Raw genomic sequence first — 20,945 nt, 5'->3', positions numbered from 1 at the left:
ACTCTCTCGTCCTGACACTCCCACCAGGGTGTGATTAGCTGCACTGATGGACTTGCAAGAGAAAGCCTTGCAAAGCTTCATTGAAACCTCAGTTCCCTCACCCTCAGAGTTCAAGGAGGTGGCTTCTGAGAGTGTGTGTCATTTCACCACAGAGGTGGTGGATATTCTGGCATACTCACAATGTGAAAGAGCTGGAAGGTAACATGGCCACTGGTTAGAAGTGGTGGCTCAACATATGACACTGACTGAGGGGTTCAAATGAGAGTTGCAGTGGAATGAAATGTGGTACACACTCAGTTTGTGGGACATATATATGTCAGCATCCCTGTAGGAGCTCTTGTCAAGGTCAGAATCCTCTCCTCACTTTCAGTGAGGAGCACAATTTGGGCACCTTTCCACCCATACAGATTCTCTCCGACCTGTTATTGGCTGTCTTTTCCTGTTATGAGATGTAGTGTTGAATTGAATGAGATGGAAATGGTTGGCACAGCTATTGGCCCTGTTGAAAGTGGGCAAAATATGCCTTGAGCTTCTAAGTAAGCTACACAGAGGCCATGTGGGGTTGATGGTTTGGGAGATTGGGGAAGCCCAGAGAATGGGTGACCGAAGATGTTATAGGCAGTAATAAATTAGATAATGGGTAGAGCATGAGCCCTGGTGGAAGGTGGATGCAGGATCAGCAATAGAGTGAGTGTGAAGTCACAGAAAGCAGAATGCAGTACTTAACCTGGTGCAGCAGAACAGGTCACTAAAACCTCCTTATGCAGCAGTTGGCGATTCCTCCAGACCTCGGAGATGGTACCGACCTGGATGGCAAGCTCAGATTAGACTACCTGGGTCTGTGGCATAACCTCATCTACCAACGCTCCAAGAAGCACACAAAGTCAAGGCAAGGCCAGGGATGCTGTGGGCATCCAGGTAGGCTCAGGCTGAGTGAGTGCTATGGCAGCAAGTGAATAGGTCAGAGAGACAGCCTCATAAACTGGGAGTGTGTCCCAGAGCACAGTATCCTGACAGTAGCATTACAAGGATAGCTGCAGGTTTAACCTGAGGTGCAGGACTGAAGTACAAAAGCTTTCTCTAAGTGTCTCAGAGATGGCTCTTAAGGGACGAAGCATGCCAAATATAAATGTCTGTCAATGTGGGGTGTATGTGGTCTGTGCCCATGGAGCGTGCCTTACGATATTGGTGCCTGGTACCTAAACTGGGGCCTCTTTGGAGCAGTCAGTGAGCTGCCATCATCAGGTACCTGCTCTGACTTTCCATGTTGAGAATTGTCAAGGTTTATTTTGCTTGCAGCAGGTGGTGGACTGGGACTGCATATTAATGAGGTGAGATCTGCAGTTAATAAGGTAATTAACAAGCAATAATCCCTCTTAATAGGAAATTTGTGAGAAACTTGCCTCGACACCCAGCACTCGCTCAAAAGATGTAGCAAGTTGCTCTCAACGTGAGATCAGCCTCACCGGCCTTCTCACAAGATTCTGTCACAATTCTCGTGACGGCCCATATAATCCAGGCAATATTAGAATCTGCACAAGGAGTCTGAGAAAATGGTTGAAAGCCACATGACTTCTCTTGGTCAACGAAATGTGAGGCTGGATGAACACAGCAGGCCAAGCAGCATCTCAGGAGCACAAAAGCTGACGTTTCGGGCCTAGACCCTTCATCAGAGAGGGGGATGGGGTGAGGGTTCTGGAATAAATAGGGAGAGAGGGGAAGGCGGACCGAAGATGGAGAGAAAAGAAGATAGGTGGAGAGAGTATAGGTGGGGAGGTAGGGAGGGGATAGGTCAGTCCTGGGAAGACGGACAGGTCAAGGAGGTGGGATGAGGTTAGTAGGTAGATGGGGGTGCGGCTTGGGGTGGGAGGAAGGGATGGGTGAGAGGAAGAACAGGTTAGGGAGGCAGAGACAGGTTGGACTGGTTGGACTGTCTCTGCCTCCCTAACCTGTTCTTCCTCTCACCCATCCCTTCCTCCCACCCCAAGCCGCACCCCCATCTACCTACTAACCTCATCCCACCTCCTTGACCTGTCCGTCTTCCCTGGACTGACCTATCCCCTCCCTACCTCCCCACCTATGCTCTCTCCACCTATCTTCTTTTCTCTCCATCTTCGGTCCGCCTTCCCCTCTCTCCCTATTTATTCCAGAACCCTCACCCCATCCCCCTCTCTGATGAAGGGTCTAGGCCCGAAACGTCAGCTTTTGTGCTCCTGAGATGCTGCTTGGCCTGCTGTGTTCATCCAGCCTCACATTTTGTTGTCTTGGATTCTCCAGCATCTGCAGTTCCCATTATCTCTGACTTCTCTTGGTGTTTCAACTGCAACCAAAAGCATACAATTATGTTGTGCTATCTTATAATTACAGGAGGTCATTAAATCAGTCAAGGATTCCAGGACTGTTCATCCAACAACTCAATAGGTTGGATGCTCAAAAATGTCTCTATTGTGGACTGTCTCTCTCAGTGAGACCAAGAGGTCTTTCAAAACTATTTAAATTAGCTGAAGGTTAAACTGGGATCAGAGGATAAACATTCTGAAACTTCAGTTCCATCAGTGTAGCCAGGATTACAGGAAACAGAAAAATCTAGGTTCTAATACTGCCACCATACACAATTAGTTAATTAATAAGGTGCTATATATACTATGGTAAGTAGAGAGCTCCACCCTGTGGGATGATTTCTGTCTCTTACCATCACATAAATATCCTCAACACATTTCCATCTCAATGGCAACATCAAAATGGACACGCGCAACTTGTAAGAATCACAGTCAACATCAGGGAAGGATTACAGATGATATTGTAACTATCTGTTAAGATGATCATGCCAGTTTCTAAATCCACTTGATTCACAGGCAGCTACGATTTAATGTAAATCAAACAAAAGAAAGCTGTTTCACTGTCAACAATTTCTCGCAACAAGTTGGTATTATGTTAGAATTAACAAGGTTTAAAAGATGTTGTTAAATGGCAATGTGCCACTGTCCCCAAGGCAATAATTCTAATAGCTTTTAACACTGGAGACTGTCATGGATGAAAGACATGTGCAAATGGCAACTAATTCTGCTTCACAGCAGCTCAGACAGGAATACACTTCACTTCTCCATTGCAGCCCAAGAAGTGATCTCTGAAAATAAAGACAGAAATGCTGCCAATACTTAGCAGCTGAGTGACTGATCTGATGAAGAGTGATTGACCTGAAATGCTAACTCCAGTTTTTTTTGTCCATAGATACTAAATGACCTATTGAATGTTTCAAGGGTTTTCTGTTCTTAATTCACATTTCCAGCATTGACAGTACTTTTCCAATGCCTGAGTGATCTCATTACACTGCGACAGGATGTCCTTTTGAGAAATACATGGTAAATACATTTGGTAAAGGTGACTTTCTCTTTTTTTTAGACATTGCCTGAGGTGTGTTCAGAACAGGATGAGTTGGATTTCTTGATGGAAGCCCTAATAATTAGGTAAGATTCTGTTAACAAATTGTCAAGGTGACTTGCCAAGCAGCATTAGATGTTAAAACATGCCTTTGTATTCCCTCCTTTTCTTTTTTCTTCCCTTTATTCTCAAACCAATCCCAGCACAAAACTACTCAAGTGTTCCCCCTCTAGTGGGCAGGATGATCCATGGTGTTGGCAGCTCTCAGGGGTTACTACTTCTTAGATAATGTGATTTAAATAGTTTACAAAGAAATCCCTTGGTAGTTGGGTTAAGGTAGATAAACTCAAGCCTAGCAATCCCTACATCTTTGGATGTCTTTTTGAGGCTCCAACTGATCTACGCTGCCTGGCCACCAGAAGTATATTTAAGAAAAAACAAAAAACTTCTGTATGGGCTGTATGGAATGGGGCAGGGTCCATCCCCTGGAGAAGCTGCACCCCTCTCACCTTACAATAGAGCCTCTTGGGGCCTGGTTGCAGTCCTAGTGGTCACCACCCACTTCCAGTAGTGCTGCTGAGACTGGTCAGCTGCCAGCCTTCTTGTTGTCCGTCCCAGATTGGAATGGAGCGAGACCTGGTCAACATTCAGGTTTGGGCTAGTTTTTGTTAAGTAACATTCATGTCTCACAGTGGATGGCAATGGCCATTTCCAAACAAATAGAATCTAACCATTCTCCCTTGATACTCAACAGCACTGCCATTGCCAAATCCCCCCAATAATCAACATCTTAGAAGTTAACATTGACAGAAACTGGACCTGCCATATAAATACTGTAGTTACAAACATAGGTCAGACACTGAAATTTTTGTAGTGAGTAATGCATCTTCATTCAAAAACCCTCACTACTTCACCAATGATTAACGACTACCTGAACATTTTCTCAAACAATGTTGCAAGTAACAACAACATTGTCAATCACATTCAACATTTATACCATGGGTTCAATACACAGCTTTAGTGAATCTCAAATGTGGGCATCAATGAGGTGCTATGGGTCATCAACAGCAGCACATTGTATTCAACTACAATCTGTAACCTCATGACTTGGCACATCCCCTATTCTTTCATTACACCATGTGAGGTGAGCAAACCTGATTGCAGGAAGGCATGCCAGGAGCAGCACTAGGCATACCTAAAATGAAGCCTCAACCTAGTAAAGTTACAACTCAGGATTGACTACTTGTGCATCAAACAGCAAGAGAGAATCCATTAGGCATGGCTAAAAACCAAAATATCCTGTCAGTGTAGTACCACTTCCATGCATGAAGACAGACAATTAAACAACTGACAGGAAGAGCAGTCCCTACAAATAACTCCATCTTGTATAATAGGGGAGCCCACACACTAATGCAAAAAGCAAAATTAGATTATTTTCAACCAGAGATGGCAAGTGGATAATCCAAGCAGCATGAAGTCTCCAAGGTCACAGCTGCCACTTTCAGCCAAACCAAGTCACTCTATTTGATATCAAAAAATGGCTGAAGGCACTGGATATTGCAAAAGCTATGGGTCCTGACAACATCCCAGCAATAGTACCGAAGATGTGCTCCAGAACTAGCAGTGCCTCATTCATTCAAGCTTCTTCAGCCTTGACACTGGTATGTATCTATCAAGGTGGAAAGTTGCTCATTCCATAACCCAACCACAAAAGGAAGACAAACCCTATTTGACAATCACCAACCTTTGGCGCATTCTCAACTGTCAGCAAAATGATAGAATGTGTCATCAACAATTATATGCACCAGCATTTATATTGCAATAACCTGCTCAGTGATGCTTAACTTAGGATCTACTGGGACAACTTGGCTCCTGACTTAATTGCAGCTTTGGTCCAAACGAGGACAAAAGAGCTAAACTCAAGAGAGGAGTGTCTTGCCTTGATATCTATACATATAAAGCAGTATTTGGATGAGTGTGGCATCAAGGAAATCTGGTCAAAGTGGAAGTCATTGGTACCAAGGAAAACTCTCCGCTAGTAGAATCAACGAAGATAGGTGTAGCCATTGGAGACTAATAATCTCACTCTCAGGATATCACTGCAGGAGTTCCATAGGATTGTTACCAAGGTCCAAACATCTTCATTTGCTACAGCAATAACATTCCTTTCATCATTAAGTCAGATGTGGAGATGTTTGCTAACGATTGCCAAATGTTCAGTATCATTTGCTACTTCGCAGATACAGAAGTGGATTACACCACAATCATTCAGTGGTTATCAATGCTGCCTCACAGTGCCAGGGACTGGGGTTCGATTCCAGCCCCAGGCGACTGTCTGTATGGAGGTTGCACATTCTCTCTGTGTCTGTGTAGTTTTCCTCTGGGTGCTCCAGTTTCCTCCCACAGTCCAAAGATGTGCAGGTTAGGTCAATTGGCTTTTCTAAATTGCCCTTTAGTGCCCAAGGCTGTGCAAACTGGGTAGATTAGCCATGGTAAATGTGGAGTTATCAGCATAGGGTAGAAGGCTGGATCTGGGTGGGATGTGTTTTGTAGGGTTGGTGCAGACTCAATGAGGTAAATGGCCACTTTCCATACTGCAGGGATTGTTTGACTCAATAAGAGCAAGATAAACCTGGACCACATTCAGGTCTCTGATGGTAAGTAACAACTAACAGGAAGAGTTGTCTCCACAAATAACTCTATCCTCAATACTAGGGGAGCCTAGACCATCAATGCAAAAGGCAAGCTTAGATCGTCTTCAGGCAGAGATGGCAACTGGATAATCCAAACATCATGGGTCTTCAAAATTCATATCACACAATGGAACACAGTGACCATCCCCCATAAAAACAGAATTTCATCATCTCCCTTTCATATTCAATAGCATATACATTACTGAATCCCCCAACTATCAACATTATAGGCATAAACATTGACAGAAAATAGACCAGGCAATAAATACTGTGGCCACAGGACCAGGTCAGTCACTGGAAATTTTGCAGTGAGTAATGCACCTTCTAATTTCCCAAAGCCTGTCCACCATCTTCACAGTGGCTCAGTGGTCAGCAGTGCTGCCTGATAGTGCCAGGGACCCAGGTTCAATTCCAGCCTAGGACAACTGTCTGTGTGGAGTTTGCACATTCTCCCTGAGCCTGTGCAGGTTTCTGCCATGTGCTCCAGTTTCTTCCCTCAGTCCAAAGATGTGTAGGTTTAGTGGATTGGCCATGCTAAGTTGCCTATTGCGTCTAGGATGGGAAATGCAGAGGCAGGATAGGTGGTGGGATGTTCTTTGGAGTGTTGGTATGGGCTAAATGGACTGCTTCCATACCATAGGGATTCTGAGACATAAGTCAGGAGTGAGATGGAGTAGTGACTGTTGCCTCAATGAGTGTGGTTTGCAGATATCTGATTCCATAATTCATGGGTTTTAGAAGTATACATTTTAATTTTAAGAACATACTTCTAATACTTCAATCTCGTAAAGTAAAGTAAAATGAAAACATGTGATTGAAATACTGTTGTACAACCATGAAGCAATATATTGTATAATCACAATTCAAAGGATTTATTTAATAATGTCAGGGTTAGTAGGGAGAAAATTTCAGTAATGAAGGACCCACCTCTGAGCTTTTGCTACAGTCGTGTGCTTTACACTTACCTCATTAAAATATTCAAAATATTTTAGTGGTTCCAGATGAAATGAAACTGTAGGCAGTTGGTGAATAAAGGAATTCTTTTTGTGAGACCTGTAAGTGTGGTTAAAAGACAGCTAACTCCATTATCAATATAAATTGTTCCTGTGAGTCTCAGAATTTAATCAAAGATTAATTTTGATTTTGATGCCAAAAGTTAGTTAATATAGGTTCTTGTTTAGAGCATTCCACATGTGGTGTTCTGCAGGGGTCAGTGTTGGGACCCCTGCTGCTTGTTTTTCACATTAATGATTTGGATTTGAATGTGAAGGCCACAATTGGAGAATATAGAGTTGACACAAAAATTGGCTGTGTAGTGGATAGTAGAGGATAGCTGTAGGCTCCAAAATGATATAGATTGGTTGGTGGAGTGGGCATGAATGTGGCAGATCAGGTTCAACTCTGATGAGTGTTAGGCAATGCATTTGGGGAGGTCAAACAGCAAAAGGGAATACACAATAATTGGGAATATACCGAGAGGGGTAAATGAAGTGAGAGATCTTGGAATGCAATTTACTGAGGGTAGCAGTACAGGTATACAAAAGGCATATGGAATGTTCTCATTCATCATCAAAGGTAGGGATGCAATGTTGAAACTGTATAAGGCACTGGTGAAGCTGCAACCGGAGTATTGCGTTCAGTTCTGGTCACCACATTACCAGAGGTCGTAGATGCTTTGGACAGGATACAAAAATGGTTGGCAGGATGCTGTCTGGTATGGGGGAATTTTAACTTTGAAGAAAGGTTGGATAGATTGGCTTTGTTTTCACTGGAACCACAGGAAGTTGAGGGTCAACCTGATAGAAGTTTAAAAGGTTGGGAATGGCATGGATAGAGTGGAAAGTATGAAGATTTTTTCCCCAGGGTGCAGGAGTTAATTGCTACGGGACACAGTTTCAAGGTGCAGGGAGGTGTTTAAAAGCAATGTACGAGGCAAGTTTTTCAAATAAAGAATGGTGAGTGCCTGGACCTCATCGCCAGAGAAGGTGGTGGAAGCAGACGCAAGAGCAGCATTCAAGAATCACCTGGATGAATACACAAATAGGAAGGGAATAGAGGAATATGGATTCTGTAAGTAAAGACAGTTTTAGTACAGAAGGGCAAGATGTTTCAGCGCTGGCTTGGCGGGCTGAGGGGTCTGTTCCTGTGCTGTATTGTTCTTTGTTCTTTAATTTTGGGAATAGGTGCAGCGGGGAGAAAGTGAGTGAGTTTGTTAACAGTTGTAAGGCATCTGTTGACTAGAATTAGAAGGGCTGTCAGAAATCAGGGATACAAGGAACTGCCAATGCTGGAGAATCTGAGACAAAAAGGTGCAGAGCTGGGTGAACACAGCAGGGAAAGCAGCATCAGAGGAGAAGGAAAGCTGACGTTTCGAGTCCAAACCCTTAATCAAAAGTATTTTTTGGGTGAGATTATCGGCTTGAATGCGGTGAAACCCATGCTGGAGCAGGAGTATCCAAACGTGGCACTTTCAGATCAGTGTAAGGCCACGTCACTGGAAGCTACTGGAAAAATAGCTCATACCGTGGGTGAAAGTTAAGGACAAATTTGTATGAGTTTGATTTGGTTTGGTTTAGTCCCAGAATATGAAAAAACCAACAAAGGTGCAATAAATAGTCAAAAGCTTTCTAGAAGGCAATTAAAGTTGAATATTTCAGTTTTAACTTGTCAATAATAATCGATAGCATAAAGTAGTGTTCAGTTAATAGCTTTTCCTTCATTTGACTTTTCAGTAGTAAAATATTTATCATTAAGAAAGGAACCTTCATTTTTTCAGTAAACACTTGGGATTTTGAATTTATCCTTAAATAATAACACTCTTACATGAAGATCATAACCGGGGCTACAACAAAACATATTATGATCTTCATCAAGATGTGTTACTTCTTTTTCAAAAAACGAAATCCAAAATTCCAAGTATTTGGAGAAAGAATGATAATACAAAATACTACCACTTAAAGTAAGAACCATTTTACAGTACGAAAGTCCAACAAAACCAGTACTAAGTAGTATCATAGTTAAAACTTTATACTGTCAAACCCAGAATCAATATTCATTAAACACGAATGAACAGGCAAATTGTGATCAGTTATAAACTGTAATTTACATATCAACTACTGGATAAATCAAAGACAGGTCTCATGAATTGACTCAGCATGCTATTCAAGAAGTATTGTATCAAATACAGTCACAAAATCCTTCAAGATTTGTCTTCCTCACTAAGATTTTCATCTTCTTTTCTCTAACGTTTAGTCTGATCCCCAGTTAATAGTGCGCATATCTAACTTTAATTCCGTGAATAAAGTCTTCACCAGAACTGATACAAGTCTGAAAAAACTCCTCAACTTTGCTGACAATTGTCAGGATAGTGTAGATTCACCAATGTTATCTTCAAGCAATAAAAATAGCTGTAGCTATTCTCGGGTTTTGGATCTGGTGCCCATTTTCTTCAGCCTGCGTGGACAGCACCACTGGAATCACCCATCTGAGTTTGATTATTCTATGTCCTTTTGCATAGTTTCAAGCGGGCTCAGTCACTCCAGGCTCCACCTCTGTTTCAATCTTATTTTCTTTTGAAAACCTATCACAGTTTCCTTTTTCAGTTTCCCATTCCGATAACAGCCTGACTCCAGCAGACAAAAGCTTTGAAACCACAAATTCCATCAGACACCCAAGAACTCAACACCAGTAGGGACAAAGTAGTCTACTTGATTGACATCACCTTAAATAATCACTTCCTAGATCATTGACACAGTGGCAACTAGATGTACTATACAACATACATGATGCAACAACTCACTAAGGCTCTTTCAACACCACTTTCCAAACCCACAATAGCTACCAGCCAGAGGAACAAATGCAGTAGGCACATGGGAATACCACTATTTTCAGACTTCCAACCAAGTCACAAACAAAGAACAAAGAACAAAGAAAATTACAGGACAGGAACAGGCCCTTCGGCCCTCCAAGCCTGCGCCGATCAAGATACTCTGTCTAAACCTGTCATCTATTTTCTAAGGGTCTGTATCCCTTTGCTCCCTGCCCATCCCTTTTCCTTTCCAGATACATCTTAAAAGAGACCATCGTGTCTGCGTCTACCGCCTCCACTGGCAACGCGTTCCAGGCACCTACCACCCTCTGCATGAAGAACTTTCCATGCATATCTCCCTTAAACTTTCCTCCTCTCACTTTGAACTCATGACCCCTAGTAATTGAGTCCCCCACTCTGGGAAAAAGATTTTTGCTATCCACCCTGTCTATGCCCCTTATGATTTTGTAGTCCTCAATCAGGTCCCCCCTCAATATCTGTCTTTCTGATGAAAATAATCCTAATCTATTTAGCCTTTCTTCATAGCTAGTGCCCTCCATACCAGGCAACATCCTAGTGAACTCCTCTGCACCATCTCCAAAGCATCCATATCCTTTTGTTAATGTGGCGACCAGAACTGTACGCAGTACTCTAAATGTGGCCGAACCAAAGTCTTATACAACTGTGACATGACCTGCCAACTCTTGTACTGAATACCCCGTCCGATGAATGAAAGCATGCCATATGCCTTCTTGACCACTGTTTTGACATGTGTTGCCACCTTCAGGGAACAATGGACCTGAACACCTAGATCTCTCTTGTGCATCAATTTTCCGCAGGACTTTTCCATTTACTGTATAGTTTCCTCGTGAATTAGATATTCCAAAATGCATCACCTCGCATTTGCCCGGATTGAACTCCATCTGCCATTTATCCGCCCAACTCTCTAATCTAGCTATGTTCTGCTGTAATCTCTTGACAGTCCCCTTCACTATCTGTTACTCCACCAATCTTCATGTCATCTTCGTGTCACACATTGTTCTGATTTGGAGCAATGTTGCTGCTCTGTCACTGTCTAACTGCTCGAACTCCCTAAAAGGCAACTGTAAGTGTATTGCCAGTAGATGGAATGCATCAGTTCAAGAAGGCAACTCAACAAACATCATATCTTCAAGGGCAGTTAGGGATGGACAATAAACATTGACCAGTGGCTCCACATCTGATGAAGTGAAAGTGAAGACCCTTATGGAAGGGCAAAATGTTTCAGCACTGGCTTGGAGGGCCAAAGGGCCTGTTCCTGTGCTGTATTGTTCTTTGTTCTTTAATTTTGGGAATGCATGCATCTGATGAAATGATAATTTAAAAAAGTACAAACAGTGCTATATCACCCAAATCATATGCCATTCTGTTTAGTGCAATTATTTGAGGGGTTAGCAAAAAAAAATCACTACCAGAGAATCACTTAAGAGCATTACATCTTCCAGACTTACCTTGCTCTACATTTCCCTACTTACTTATTTAGCCAGACTGCTTTTGTAATCACCAACCATTTTTGATTTGTTGAAGGGTAAATTTCACATCTCTAGCCCCATGACATGGTTACAAGGTTACATACAAGTGGTACTTCCAAAATGCTAATTCACATGGATCAGATCCTAGAATTTATGGTGTGGTCGGCATGGGAGACGATTGGCAAGCAAAAGTGCAATACCAGTAGAAATAGAGTTTCAAGGACACAGACCTCTCCAATTCTTAGAAGAACAGCAATATTCTTCAGTCCTGGAATATTCATTGCCTTGTTCCATTAAAGTTTTGCCAAATTCATCTCTCACTAAATCTTGGTTGACACAGAAAGCTGGGAATCTCTGCACTTGCAATAAAAAGAAAATTTAATCAGAATGAGGCTCAATTGCCTTAGAAGCTGCCAGATTTCTCCCGGGTGTTCTGATATTGGTCCTCATATATCTTCTTGTATATTGTCACATTACAAAATGATTAATGGTGTTCTTAGAGATGGTAAATGTGTCCTTTTTTCCAAATATTCCAGCAAATTCTGCCATCAAAATATAGTGCGATGTATTGGAGTCAGCCTGCAGGCTCTTCCTCGCTTCATTCTCTTGGAGCTGATGGCAGGAGGAGACATGAAATCGTTCCTTCGAGAATATCGACCTAAACCGGTAAGAAGTCATGTATTGTACACACGCTAACATATACACCATATATGCAGATCTGTTAGGCCTCATTCATTTGACGTGTGAATTGCCTGTATCATTTGTTCTGGACTCCTATTCTTTAAACTGGATTTGAAACTGATCTTGTGTTCAGGTTGCATTAGGCCAGAATAGTTGCTGCCGTGATCCCCCTTATCCATTTGAAGTAGGTTGCCAACACTCAATGTATTCACACCCAAATCCCCATTTTTGAGATGTTTATTCACAGATGCAGAAAAAAATCCCATTCTAGGCTCATGTTGTTGATCAGATGCCAGATGACACATATTAAATGTCAGCATTTAACTTGATGCTTTATTCAGACGGGCTGGCAAAATATCTAGTGTTACTATTTTCTGAATTTCTATAGTTCTAATTGAAGATAAACTCTGGGCACTTGGAAATGAAAAACCATGGATGAATGGTTAATGTGTTAATGCAGGCACTGAGATTTGAAAGATAACTAGCACTTCTTACAATGTATTGGTTGTCAGTTTTTGTTGCACTGTTTGAGACTGGATGACAGAACGAAAGAATGGGATATGTACTATGTTATATCAACAGCCTGGAATACTGACATATGAAAAACTGAGCAGTAGAATAATGAAACGTTTCATTTATAATTAAGCTTGTATCATTATTGTCTGCCTAAAGAGATAAAAATCATCTAATTGCAAAGTTTAGTTTTAAGCAATTCATTCTGTCATTTGGCAAAGCTAATAAGTGGCTGCTTATATAATTAATATTTCCCTCTTCTCTGTAAACTTAGTTGACAACTGGGGATAATCAGAGATGAAAAATAAACCAATGGTTTTCTCATGTTAATCCAGGTTCCTTCTTGCTGCGCTTCACTTGCGTCACTCCCCAGCCGCAAAAGACCAAATGCTCACTTTTCATGCAAGTAAACACTCCTCCTATTTTGATCCACAGAAGAGGAAGTAAAGTGCTCAAACATGCTACCCATTTTCACTAGCCAGCCATCTACCATCTGCCATTGACTTTGGATTTCAGAAATGTATCCAACGACTTTACAGAAGCAACTAAGAACTTCACTTAGACAAAGTAGAGTGAGATCTTATGATGTCAATATGATCAGATCGAATTTGGTCTTTTGCCTTCCATTTAATCTTCATGTCTCTCTCTGTCACCCTCACACACATGCACAAAGAAGACTGTCACCACAGGAATGCAGGAAACGACTTGAGAACTGGACAATTTTGGACCACTCATTTAGTGAAATTTCTTTTCCTGATGTTTGGGGCATCAGTAAATCCATTTGCTGATGTTCTTTTTCAGTATAGGAATAAGGCTGAGAGATGGCAACAGTTCACAGGGCACAAAGCCAAAGTTCAAAATCACAAAATTATTACAGTACAGATGGAGGCCATTCGAATTGTACTGTCTACACAGGCTGGCCATTTTGCCACATTCTCCCTGGAGCACTGCATGTTCTTCCTTTTTAAAACCAGTCAGGGCAGCTGATTTAAACTGATATAGTGTGTGAAAGAAATTGTTTGAGGCATCCATTGGTGGAAGGGTGAATGTAATTGAATGAACTAACAGAAAGGAACCTGTTTGATGAATAGTGTCTGCAATGGTTTTGGCTCTGAAATTGTTAGAATAGCATATCTCATTCTGTTGTAAGGGGGTTGTTTTGTATGTAATTCACCTCAACCCACAAGGAAAAACCAGATTAAGCTTTTTGGAAACTTTATTGGGGTTTATTGTTACATAGGTATCAGAGATTCCCTCTCGTGGCCGAAGAGTGGCAGGTAGAGTTTAATCTAGATAAATATGACGTGCTGCATTTTACAAAGGAAAATCAGGGCAGGACTTACACACTTGCTGAACAAAGAGACCTTGGAATGCAGGTTCATAGTTTCTTGAAAGTGGAGTCGCAGATAGACATCATAGTGAATAAGGCATTTTCAGAAATGACAAGAATGAACAGCTTTTTCCAACTCACAAAAAAAGTGGTGTTTTGACCTGGTTACTCTACCCAAACCAAATGGTATTATTCAAACTTGTATTGACTTTACAGAGCTCACAAGATATTGGTGAGAAAAATTCCCCATATGCATACAGTTGAAGAGAGTTTAACTAAATATCCAAAGATAAAATTCGAACAAAAATCAATGCAAATAATTGATTCCAGTCTATTAGACAAGCTGGCAACATTGCTTAATACATTTGGGAAAAGTTTGAGGAGCATGATCAGAGAGTGTATGCAGTTCTAAAATGATTACGGGCAGAAGGGATCACCTATCATGACAATTGCAAGAAATCTATTCAGTTTTGGGACACATGGTCAATCGTGAGGCACATCCACAGAAGACTAAAGCTATTTGACTCCTTCTTACTCAATCTGAATCTGCGAAGCTTTGCATGATTTTGACATATGAGAGTAAATCTTACACTGTCTTCCCTGATGGAAGTGCCTGTTTCATGACTCACAAGGTTTTGTATCCCTAGCCTGCTGAGCAGAACTGCATCTCTCCACCTACGGGCAGGGGCTAGTCACAGCAGGCTCAGCCTTCCCTGAATCCTCCAGCTCTGAAATATAGTGTACTTCCCCTGTTGCTAGCATCTCTAACACTGTGCAAGGACCCATCGAGGTGTGAATGTCCACAGTGGTGGAGGATGTGCCAGTGAGATGCAATGGTGCGGGCTCTGAATCCCTTCCTCCTGTCAATCCTTGGCCACTTGTCATCTGAGCTTTAACTCCTGTCCCTCTGTAACTAAACCTGTGGAGGACAAAAGAACATATGACAGCAAGAGACTGGAACACCCAACAAATTATTCTGCTGTTAAAATAATGAGATAGCAGCTCATGGATTGATAATTCATTGGATAGATTGTATTGTCTTGGTTCCCTAAAGCTTGGGATATTGTGATATTTCCATTCTGACTATTTTGACTTCATTTCCCCATCTCCAGCATTCTTGTGGTTGACACTGGCCATAGCAAGGGCCCTGTTAGTTTGCAATGCCCCATTCCATCTCTCACTCTTGTGTGAATTGATCTTTCAAACTTGAGATATGTTTAAACATGACGTTCATTCTCCTTTACTTGCCAGTAACTATTCTTTAAATCAAGGGAGCTAAAGACTTGGTCAGCAAGATTTATTCAGTGGTTGGCATGGAGTAATGAGATCTCTTCGAAGTTCTGTTGAGTTCCTGTGGATTTATGCTGTCATACGTCACTGGGGTTTTACACTGGAAATCAAGCCCCGTTATTTCTGGAGTGATCAGAAAACTTAAATGTTTTACCAAAGTCCCCTATTTTACTTATCCAACAGACTCAGGTTAACAAAAAAAAATGTATAACAAGAAATACTATTACAAATTAGTAAACTTTGATCAGAAGTAAATAGTTACGAATTATCAACTGGTTAAAACCAGTCTAACCCTCTTCGAAAAATCCTTGCACATGTATGGATAGACTCAGGAAAATGGAAAATTATTGGTTTTAAAGGTGGAGGGAATAAAAAAGGGGAGCCACAGTTCAATAGCACGAATCCACACGGTTCATTGAAATGATCATTTTGCATGTCTGTTTCTTTCTGTTCTTGACTTTCTGTTCTTTAAGCTCTTTCCCCCGAGTTGTTTTCACTTATTTGCAGGAGGTACTGGTGATTAGTACAGTAAATGCAAAAATCTCTTGGTTACTGGTTATAAGCCACACATCACAGCAACTATTGGGCAAAATAACAGGCTTCTTCAGACTTCAGATATTTTTATAGGAGAGAGAGAGAGATAGAGAGAGAGAGAAAGAAAGAGAGACCATCTCCCCTTCCAGAAGTCATAGAATCATTGAGATGTACAGCAATGGAAACACGCCCTTCAATCCAATTTGTCCATGCCAAACAGACATCCTCGATAAATCTAGCCCCATTTGCCAGCATTTGTCTTGTATCCCTCTCAAACCTTCCTATCCATATACCCACCCAGATGCCTTTGAGTGTTGTAATTGTACCAGCCTCCACTACTTTCTCTGGCAGCTCATTCCATAAACCCAATACCCTCTATAAAGTGACTCCTCAGCCTTTGATGCTCCAGGAAAATATTCAGCCTCTCCCTATAGCTCAAACCCTCCAACCCTGGCAAGATCCTTGTAAATCTTTTCTGAACTGTTTCAAGTTTCACAACATTCTTCCTATCGTAGGGAAACCAGAATTGCATGCAGTATTTCATCAGTGACCTAACCAATGTCCTGAATAGCCGCAACATGACTCCCAACTCCTACGCTCAGTTCACCGACCACTAAAGGCAAGCATGCCGATTGCCTTCTTCACTGTCCTATCTAACTGTGACTCCACTTTCAAGGAACCATGAACCTGCACTCAGGGATCTCTTTGTTCAGCAACATTCCCCAGGACCTTACAATTAAGTGTATAAGCCTTGCCCTGATTTACCTTTCCAAAAGCAGCACGTCACATTTATCTAAATTAAACTCCAGTTTCCACAAAGCCTGAAGGCTTTTCATTGTCTCTCTCACACATACCAACTTATCAGCTACCCAAGAACCAATGAGTAGTGGTCAGGCTGATTACATTTGCCACCCACAACTGGTGACAATCCCACAGCTACTTGTTCCTGGCCAAATTTCACTTTGCATATGCACCCTGGAGCTAAGCCTTCTCTGGTCATACCGCTCCTCACTGCTTGCAAAGCAATGGTGGTAACTACAACTTACAATTAATTTCAGTAAATTGTTTTTTTTAGCAGCACAGCAAATTCTTGTAAAACTGTTTTTCCTGATTCAATCTTCAATCAAAAATAAATTTAAATAAAAAGATGCAGCCTTTACGATACATACTGTCAGCTTTGCAGCTTATTTTATTGCTGCCATGCTGATAATCCAGTAGTGTAACTTACTTGATTGCTTTTTCTAGATCTTCTACCTTGTTTTTCAGGTTGGACTTTAGGGCAGTTAGAATTTTTCTCAGCAGGTGCTGAGTTGGTTTCACAATGACATTTATTTAGAGGTGATATTCAGTAAAACAATCTCCAAAGCCTGTAAAAATGTATTTAAAAATCTTCTAAGATTTGTTTATCAATGGCCATGGAAATGCTGCAAATCTTTCAGAGAACATAGTGGGTTATGGCCCAGGCTTCAGACTTGATTCAGCTGAGATGAGTGGTTTTTGATTAATGTTCATCCCTGGATCTCCAAATCATTGCAGCGGGCTCTTAACCTCATTTAACCTCTTGGAATGAGCATCATTTCAGCACTTAGCCTCAATCTTACCACCAGGAGCTTAATTTTTGAGTTTCCACGTTGAACAACTTCAGCCTCATGATAAAAATCGAAAGAACTATGTAAATCAGAAACAAAAACAGAAATTGCTGGAAAAGCTCAGCAAGTCTGGCAGCACCTGTGGAGAGACATCAGAGTTAATGTTTTGGATCCGGTGATCTTTCCTCAGAACTGCGAAAGGGTCACTTGACCTGAAATGTTAACTTTGACTTCTCTCCACAGACACTTCCAGATCTTCAGGCTCATGATGTTGCATTGAGGTCTATGTGACACTTCATATTCTCTCGATGCTGTCCCTTCTGCAGTCAGCATTTTTGCAGGCACAAACTGTTTATCACTTTTAGACCTGATGATGGCACCCATTTCATGTTGCAGTGTGACTCATGGCATTACCAGGTGACATCTCTCCAGAGGCCATCTTTGTAGGCCTGCTTTGCTTCTTTCTAGCTGACTACTTGTCTGAAAAGTGATTTCATCACTTGCAGTTAGAACACTGCTTTGACATGTGAGATATTTATTTTTTGCGATCTTCTCAAAATACACATCATGGCCTCTGGCCTTGATCTTTCTGTCACCCTATCTACAAATATTTCTTCTTTTCTTCCAATATTTTGTTCACTCTTGGTCTGGAAGTCTCCCAACATAATGCGTACCTCCATCTATTCTCCCATTAATGACTGATGATTGACAACCTCAGTAGTTTTGCTCATGTTGATTGCTTTCCTATAAGTGAATTTCCTGTCTCTCAACAGATATAATCTCACAGGGGGATTTCCTAAGCCTAACACAATCTTATTTCTGATTACATCAGATTTAACTTGTCTAAACCCATGGGATTTATCTAGAAGTGAGTTCTGTCACATTCCATTCAGTAGTCTCACTTTCTCCTTGTACTTTGATATTGAACGCATCATGTTCAAAGTAACATTAGCGGAGGATTTAAAGTGTGTCTCTAAAGCCTTCAAAATCTCCCCTGGGTTCAATGCTCTGCTGTTGAGGTATATGCTACATTATAGTTTGTGGCATTCTCTCTCCAACACTGATAGCAGGGTTGTTACTCATATTTGCTCAGACCTTTTGTTGAATTCTGTAACTATTTTGCAGTTTTTCCACTCTGGAGAAAATTCTAATTCTCTGTCTATTATCTCATTTTATTTACATAGCAGCAGGGAGAGGAAAATTCACAGCCATCCGATTCATCCTGTAATCCAGTGTTGCAGACTTTGGCTTTAATTTGTCTTTGCAATTTTGTTTTACAGCAGCTGGGTCTCTTGCAACTTTGAAAATTCACTTGACTTTAGCTTCACACTTCTGGCATCATGTTTCAAGTAATGTGTTTAATCACTATTACTTTTGAAACTAGTAGACTGCAGATATAGAGGCCACATGACACTGGCAGGGCAGTTAGTAAACCATGTACAAATACACTTCTCTAAAAAGTGCCTCAACAATTGAAATATCAGGGAGAACTTCACTGGTGTGTTAACAAGTGCATTTTAAAACTAAGCTGTATTTGACTTTAACATCTCAAAAGAGGAATGAAGGATAGCCATGCAGAGAAATTTAGGGAGGGAATTTCAGATCTTAGCACTGTGCCAACTGAAGTCACAGGTGCTAATGGTAAAAGCATTAACTTTCAAAAAGTTTGGAATGAGAGGCTTCACCCATCACCCCCCTCAGTGTTCACTAGGTGTGAGACAACATGTGGGCAGCTGAGTTTTAGATGATTTTATGTTTACAGACTATAAAATATGCAAGATCAGAAGTGCATCAAAACATTAAAATTCAGAGATAAACGTATTGATAAGGATTTCAGCAGCAAATAAGTAGATGACTTCAAACTTAGATAGTGTTGGGCAATGTAATAAAGGTGAAAATGGATTTGATGTTTTTAGTGAAGGTGCAGATATGTAGTAGGAGACTTATCTTGAGAAAAAATATGATATCAGGTTGTAAACAGCCTGATTCAGCCTTAGAAAATTACCAAGGGGCAGAATGGAGTCAGTAGTTGGAGAACAAAACTTGCGAAGTGAGCTTTTTATGGACCAGACCAAACACCCTTCAAGGATATCAAGGAAATAGCATAGATCTTAACATTTTCTTGTTTAGAGGCAAGTGTAAGGTGCTATGTTCCAAATATATTTCAATTGGTTACACTACTCGGCTTTTAACAAAACAAGCTTTATTATTACCGTAGGTTAAAATACGAACAAGGGAAAGAAAAATTAGAATTACTTAACATTAGTGGAAAACTTAACAGAATAATGGATGGTTTAACTGTTAAACAACAATGGTTCCAATATAGTAACATGCATAAACACACCCTTGGCAAAGGCAAATTCAGTAAAATAGATTGTCTCACATGCAGTTCAGCAGCAGACAATTCCAGCTTTTAGCTGCAACAGAGAGAGGAAAAATAGCTTCTACATCCAGCTAAACTAAAACCCTGGTTCTGTGGGAGCCTGACTCCACCCATTCATGCTACTTCATTATTCCAAGTTTTAAAAAATCCCAAGACCTCACAGGCTGTTTATTTTATTGAATTGGTGAAACAGCTCAGCTCGTGTGGCCCAAAACCTTCTTCAAAAACCCAGTACAAAATACACTTCTCAAAACCACAGTGTCGTCATAAACAGAATGTTAATATTCAGTAGAAATAAATTTCAGCTCATCTTATATTTAATATTAGACAAAACAGTCTGACAATTTAGAATCGATCGAGTGGAAATATGTGAGGTAATGCACTACAGGAGAACTAATAAAGCAAAAGATTACCAAAAATGATAGAACCTGAAAAGTACTGCAGACCAGAGGGATCTTAGTGTGCATATACACTTTGAAATGTACAAAATACCTGTTAAGCCACACTGGAGTATAGCATGTACTAATGGATCAACATGGTATAGGAATATGTGTTTGCACGACAGAGGATGCAGTGGAGATTACCAGGATGCTGTCTGGACTGGAGGGTCAGAGCTATAAGGGAAGACTGGATGGATTTGGATTATTTTCCTTGGTGCAGCAAAGCTGAGAGGGGACCTGGTGTGGAGTGTATAAGATTTTGAAGGGCATAAATAGGTCATATAGGAAAATATTTTTTCTATTAGTACAGTGATCAATAACCAGGAGGCATAGGTTTAAGGCAAGAGACTTAAAGGAAAGTTGAAAAGAATTTGATTTCACCCAGAGGGCAGTAGTAGACTGACAATTGCTGCCTGAAAGTGTGGTTGAGTGAGAAATACTCATAATATTTAAGCAGTTATTAGATATTCTCTTGCATTGCCATTGCTTCCAGCGGCATGGGCCAAGAGCCAGAAAATGGGATTAGCGTAGTCAGATGTTGACTGGCATGGACACAATGGGCCAAATAACTTCTTCAGCACTGTAAACATATGCCTGTGATTCAGTTAATAGAAATAGTGCTAAGATCAAACTGCAGAACGAACCCTACCAAATTTAAGAGTGGATGAGATAACTAAAGAGAACTGATAGGTTTGAGCAAGCTATATGATTTACACTAAACTTTATTTTTGGTATTTGATATTTCATTCACTCCATAAATTAACTAAATATTAGTCATGAAAACCCGTCCGG

General features: G+C 41.0%; 1 protein-coding gene across 2 annotated transcripts in view; it reads left to right on the top strand.

The window, feature by feature from the left end:
* LOC125455175 (ALK tyrosine kinase receptor-like) overlaps nucleotides 1-20,945 on the top strand; it is a 977,528-nt gene that overhangs the window by 915,130 nt on the left and 41,453 nt on the right. For both annotated transcript variants that reach the window (XM_048536890.2, XM_059648635.1), the window contains exons 22-23: nucleotides 3,403-3,467; nucleotides 11,930-12,059. In XM_048536890.2, the coding sequence (XP_048392847.1) occupies nucleotides 3,403-3,467; nucleotides 11,930-12,059 (195 nt within the window). The remainder of the gene's footprint in view (nucleotides 1-3,402; nucleotides 3,468-11,929; nucleotides 12,060-20,945) is intronic.

The sequence above is a fragment of the Stegostoma tigrinum genome, chromosome 9 (assembly GCF_030684315.1).
Source record: "Stegostoma tigrinum isolate sSteTig4 chromosome 9, sSteTig4.hap1, whole genome shotgun sequence".
Taxonomy (NCBI): domain Eukaryota; kingdom Metazoa; phylum Chordata; class Chondrichthyes; order Orectolobiformes; family Stegostomatidae; genus Stegostoma; species Stegostoma tigrinum.
This window is presented reverse-complemented; position numbering and strand designations above follow the sequence as displayed.